General features: G+C 39.2%; 2 protein-coding genes across 2 annotated transcripts in view; one reads left to right on the top strand and one right to left on the bottom strand.

Annotated features, from left to right (window-relative positions):
- The window catches only part of lpcat4 (lysophosphatidylcholine acyltransferase 4), a gene marked incomplete at its 5' end in the record, with an annotated part of 22,273 nt that extends 20,023 nt beyond the window's left edge, over window positions 1-2,250 (top strand). Inside the window, 3 exon segments of the mRNA XM_014021820.1 lie at window positions 429-521; window positions 614-749; window positions 1,382-2,250. Coding sequence (XP_013877274.1) covers window positions 429-521; window positions 614-749; window positions 1,382-1,554 — 402 coding nt within the window.
- A 1,898-nt stretch (window positions 2,251-4,148) lies between these two features.
- On the bottom strand, window positions 4,149-5,316 carry LOC106527061 (NUT family member 2F; the record flags this gene model as incomplete). The annotated part of the gene is given in 3 exon segments (XM_014021818.1): window positions 4,149-4,318; window positions 4,443-4,535; window positions 4,992-5,316. Coding segments are annotated over 3 exon segments (408 nt in total). The 5' UTR covers window positions 5,211-5,316.
- Window positions 5,317-6,101: the final 785 nt, after the last annotated feature.

Genomic DNA, 6,101 nt, shown 5'->3' with positions numbered 1-6,101 from the left:
CTTGTGGGGAGATCACGTAAGGGCACAAACTCTGGCCACAGCAGCCACTACACCCACAATCCACTGATTGTGGGTGAGGGCAAACATGCCGACAGTTATCTGCACTTGGCACCCAGCAGGCACAACACTGGACCACACGGTGACGTATGTCAGCCAACCAATCTAAAYCTGCAGTTTACCTGTGCTTTTTATAGGGAGCACCCTCTAGTGTCATTCGCTGCCACAACACCACAATTACCCTGCCAGCAGGTGCAATTCATCCTGCCACATAAGCTTAAAAGATGGTCGTGTTTCACTCCATCTTATTATACATGAAAACAGTAGGACAAACTCCACCCATACAGCAAGAAACTCCCCCTTTGCACTACAGAGACCACTACCTGAAACTATGTAGAAAGTGAGCAGATGTGCTGATTTTCTGTTTCCAGGATGAGACGGTGGACCTCCGACAGGTTTACTTCAGTGTTGCATCCATCGCTGGATTCACCAGCTTCATGTCTTTACTTCACTCTGCTTTTACTGTAAGTTACTGATACACAGTTCATTTAGAAAAGTCTCCTCGTTTCCAATAATCTGTTTTTGAAACAACGTCTAACTGGTTGTGATCTTTCAGCTGTTCGACCAGGAGGGACGAGGCAGTCTGAGTGCAGAGGAGCTCTCTGACCTCATGGGGGCACTGCTGGGCATTCCTCAGCACAACACTGCTGCGCTTTACAYCGAGGCCTGTAGTCAGGGTGTGCTCACTGAAGGTCAGCATCTGAAGTTATATTTATTCATGTTTTATTARGAAAGATGTTTTYATGATTGGAGCCCAAGCAGAGAGTTGTTGTTCCCCAGTGATGGATAGCTCTTTGTCTTGTGTTGAGTTCAGATACTTGTATTTATACTTGTTGGTTCAAACTCCTGGTTAGATGCACCTCTCAAAGGTCAGAAGTTTGAAAGTTTATATTGAAAAACCAATATATGGTCATACAGGGAAACCAAAAGATAAAAAACTAAGGCAGTGAGACGAGCCCCCAGGACAACTATAGAGTAAATGGAAAGTGGAAAGGGTCGTGTTTTGTCCTCTCAGAGGATCTGACTMCTTAACCATTAAGTCCATGAGTATTTAGTTATATTAGTTTTATTTATTGTAAACCAGTCTTCAAATAATTCAGTATAATAAGGAAAATGTCACTTCTAAAAAATTAATTTAACTTAATAAACTAAGTAGAGAAGGTTAAAAAAAATTGTTAAAATATTGACTATTTTGGGATTTTTAAAGAAATATTTCCCCACATGAATGAGTATTAAATAGCTGGTGGTTCTGGACGGGTTCTACAGACAGAACCTGCTGCTCTCTGTTCACCAGAACAAACACTGAACAATAATTTTCCAACAGAAAATCTCCTGCGTGTGCTGACGACCCATCCCACCTATCAGAGAGTGGTGAACGAGTACCTGCAGCCGGAGGAGGCGGGCTCTCAGCTGTCACTCAACGCTCTGACCAATGGGAAGGCAGTGAACAACAACGGCCTCGTTCCCAACGGAGCTCTCCACAAGAAGTCCGACTGAGAGCTTTACCAAAATCTCATTTCACCGATTTTTTTTCCTCGTCTTGAAACTAAAATTCACAAAGGAATATATTTTTATACATTTTATTAATATTTTGCGTATATTTTTAAATCTAGCATCACTTGCACAGATGTGGATGTTTTAAATATTGTGAAATAGGATCGAATAATGCCTCAAAGCCTCTCTGGAGTGTGTTTTATTGGTTGTTGAAGAGATGAACGTTTACTGATGTCTTTAATTCCTCTCCACATTAACCCATTAGGTGTTTCATGTTTGAAAGYCTTCAATGTTATTTATGGATGTGGTGTGTGCTGACTTCCTGTGGAGGGACAGTGGTGTGTACGTCTAAAAGAAAAAAATTAATGTCTTTATTTGATGTAAACTATTCTTAATTTTATGTTTATTTGACAATAAACTGAGCTGTTTTTAAAGTGCCCTTAACAGGTTGTGTCACTGTTGTAGAATATGATGGCTGTATGTTTTTTTTTTTTTCACATTTGGACCAGACAAATGTTAAAAAAAACATTAAATTAACACCCAGTCACAGAAATACCTGATCACACGGCTGAAGAATGTCAAAGCCAAGAAGACGCAGCTCAGCCTCAGCTCCACCAGCCCTGGTTGCATCTTCATGGCTCCAAATCAACTGCTTACTGCTATATGCCAGTATTTATAATAAAGTTTTTTGATTTTTAATCTGGTTGTAAGGACTATTTTCTGTTAAACCCGCTGCTGCTCGGCATTTTTCCCCGAGTTTCAGTCGCTGAAGCAGGAACCCAACTGTCTGTCCATGGCTCCATTGATCTGTATTAACGCACCACCACAGGCACCATTACTATGCACTGAGTCATGTCAACAAAATGGTAGATTCAATGCAGGTTGTGCATCAGTCACAAAAATATTCAGAGCGCCCTTATTTCTTAATGCGATTTCTGTGAAATATGGCTTAAATTAAAGCTGAGAAAACCACCAATGTTGTGATACGTAAAAATGTCTTTGCCCAAGAGATAAATCTACAAGCASTCCAGGAACTKTTTAATGCATTTTCTGTAGAAGCCCCTTTCTGCCCTAAAACTAAGACTCATTTGTGTCATAGTTTTGAGATTCAATGATAATTTAAACTCAGTCAAAATCTGAAACGATTGCTTTTAAATTAGGAAACTGAAGAATGAAATKATATTGCCCCAAGYGGAGGAGTTGAAGTATCTCGAGGGTCTTGTTCACGAATGAGGGAAGAATGGAGCGTGAGGTCGACAGGCTGATTGGTGCTGCGTCACCTCCATAGAACAAACTGAGATTGCTTTTATGAGCTATCTACAACAGGTAAGATATTCTTTGTTCATATGYTTTTACTGAATCCCACCTCAAAAGTCTTATTTAAAGCATTTAGTTACAGGACTGAAATCTATTGAGCGTTGTACAATAAGGTCACAGAGGTTCTGCAGAGCGTGAAAAGAAAAAACAAGTTGATCTGAAAACCCTGCGGGGTCAAAATGCACCGTCRGGATGTAATGAAATGAAGGAGCAAAAGAAACGGTCTGAGGAGGTGTTTTGTTTTGTTGTTCCTCACAGTGACGTATATCTGAAAATGTRACCGTGATCTTTCCGTGTGCAGATCAGTTCCATCATACCTCCTCCTGGTCTCACGAGGACAATAATCCATCCCATCTTATCTGAGGTCAGTGAGGTCAACTTCAAATAAGCAATTTATTGTTTTACTAACATACTGCTTTACTGACCAACTAATTTAGGTTTTTTATAAACCCTAAAAATCTCTGGATATGGAGAAAAATATAAATAAAACTAGACATGGGTTTTTACGATGTAAAAACAAGTGTGCATTGCCACGTAGCATGTCATTGCAGCATGGCTTTGCAGAATGAGCTTTGACCAGGACCAAATGTGTTTTCTATACCAGGTTGTGCCTGTCATGTCAGCAGGTGTTTTTTAATTAAGGTAACTGAGTGACAACATGAAGTTGGAAGAGATTTTTAGTTAAAATTGCATTAGCTGGGTTTTGAACCCTGATCTCCCACATAAAAGTCCATGACATAGACCATTASACCARTGGAGTKGTGGCAGAAGGTGGTGGCAGSGGTTGKTTTGAATGTGTGCAGAAAGAGGCCACATTGCCAATDCAATTRTTGACACTAAACTGCATAATATTACAACAATAGAGCAATATTAAGACAATGATATAGTAAAACATCAAAATACAATCATAGTACTGTAAACACTGAACTACTGAGTTGAAATATTAAACCATGGTGCAGTACCAAGTTGAGAACAGCAGGGGGCAGTATTGGACCAATAAAAGGCTCCATTGACTGCCATTATAATTCATTAAACATTAACATTTCATAAACTATAAGTTKTACAGGCACCAAAAGGCATAGCCATCATTTGGCACAGGAGCTTTACAGATATAAATTACAATGGCAGCTCTAGGACAAAGTATGCAGGAGAAGAAGCATGACAAAGTTGAGATGACTTGGCTGGGAAACGAATAACAATAGTGTGCATTGCATTGGCAATGCACACTGACAAGACAATGATGCACAAAACATACAGTATTAAAATTTTATGGCAGCAACACAAACGGCTAAAATATAGAACAATTTAAACAATGTTTGTACAAACAAAGAGCAGGGAGTTTTCCAGACATCTGTCAGAGAAGTTGTGCTTCCGTGTTGGAACAGTTAAAAGGCTCTGGGTCTGAAGACAGGAGGTAGTTCAGGTAGCCAGTGTTGAGGATCGACCCAGCCTGGTAGAAACAGCGGCGTACGTGGGTTATGCCATGACAAATGTGACAAATCTTCTCTGCTAACATCTAGATCACAGTGAGCTCGTACTGTAATCATGTTGTATTAATGAGACAGAAAACCTACATTTCTGACAAAGTTCTCATCGCTGCACAGTTCATCAAGGTACTCCATGAACGACCCATCTTCTGTCACGTCTGCTTCCAGCTCGYCTTTGTCCTGAGTGATGAGAAACACACAAAAACTTTACTTTTTCAAAACAATCCAAAAGCTAACCCCTAAAACTGCTATTTATTGTGACAGCTGATGGCGTTATTGCTGTACGTGTTGATAGCTGTAATGACCTTTTTGAAATAAATCAACACCAAAACTTAATCAGCTGCAGACTTACATCCAATGAGAATTTCCTAAAAGTTTCATAAATAGAAATCTGGTGGTTCATGAGATATTTTGCTAACAGACAGACAAAGTTGACTCCAAATAATTAAGTCTAATTTGTGCTGTAAATTTCAAGTGATTTGTTGGGGGGTCAGAATATGTGTTGGGCTAATCACACCAAATGTTAGCTCAATATTGGTGACTGAGTTACAGACATGTTTGTGTGTTTTAGCTTCAGAGGACCGTGCTGATCATCTTGAATTAGAAAAACTCCAAAAGCTGATCCGTTGCACAGACCTCATGTCTGACCACGGTTTGCTCTGAAGCAGCTGGAGCTTCTGCAGAAACCTGGARTTCTCCTGTGTCCTGCTTTGTGTTTCTCATTTGATGAATGGKTCTGGGGACGGTGGGCTGTTCCGGTGAAGCAGGTCTCCCAGCAGGAGCCAAATAAGAGACCTGAGGTCTGGGCGGACCTCCTGAGTGAGAGGCAGATGGAGACCGCTGCATCGGATCCATTGTTAATGAAGCTGTCCAAGGAACAGTGAAAACAGAAAAGTGAACAAATTGTTATTTCCTTTCACATCTCATGTTAATGTAAACATGTGAGCATCCTGTTAGTCCACTCAGGGTCTACAGATTTTGTTTTTAGAGGACTTTACAGGAGCCCCACTTTACTGTAGAATATAAAAAATACAATCAATTTGACACTGATTTAGTCCAAATTCATCTGTTTTTGTGCTATGATTAATATCATTTTTATTTGGTTACTCTGATGCTTTAGAGGGGAAAAAAATTAAGCCAGAAAGTACTTTGGAGTACTTTCAAAGTACTTTCAAATGAACAGCATGTTTTCTAACTGGATGAAAACAGAGGCTGTGATTGTCCCTGGTCAAAGAGTAGCTTTCAAAATCCCATTAAATAAAATTAAAGACATTTCTTCAATTTAGACACAAATGTRCTGGGAATTCTCAAATTTTTGTTCAGCAAACTAGCAACAAGCTTTCTTTAGCCACTTATGTCAGTTTTAAACATCTGATTGAATAAACCTTTGTACTGCTTCTGTCATCAAATATTCATTTTGTTTCTACACCGAGCTGATTATTTACAGTTCTGTATAAATTAAAAGTCAGCTCTGAAAGGCAAAGAATAACTATCGTTCAGTTATTTTCTTCTGATGACTTAACTTTGTTAGGTGCTTGATTAAATGTTTTCAGATAATGCTGTATTGTGTGCTTGCATTCAAAAGGAAACAGAATTCAGGTTTGTTTTTAATAATCAAAACTGCAGCTAAATATTCTATAACTGTCATGAGATCATACACAGTGGGTAAAATAAGTATTGAACACGTCAACATTTTTCTCAGTAAATATATTACTAGAGGTGCTAATGACATGAAATTTTCACCAG

Source organism: Austrofundulus limnaeus, unplaced genomic scaffold (genome assembly GCF_001266775.1).
Source record: "Austrofundulus limnaeus strain Quisiro unplaced genomic scaffold, Austrofundulus_limnaeus-1.0 Scaffold307, whole genome shotgun sequence".
NCBI lineage: Eukaryota > Metazoa > Chordata > Actinopteri > Cyprinodontiformes > Rivulidae > Austrofundulus > Austrofundulus limnaeus.
The sequence above is the reverse complement of the archived record's forward strand: the minus strand, read 5'-3'. Positions and strand labels throughout refer to the sequence as shown.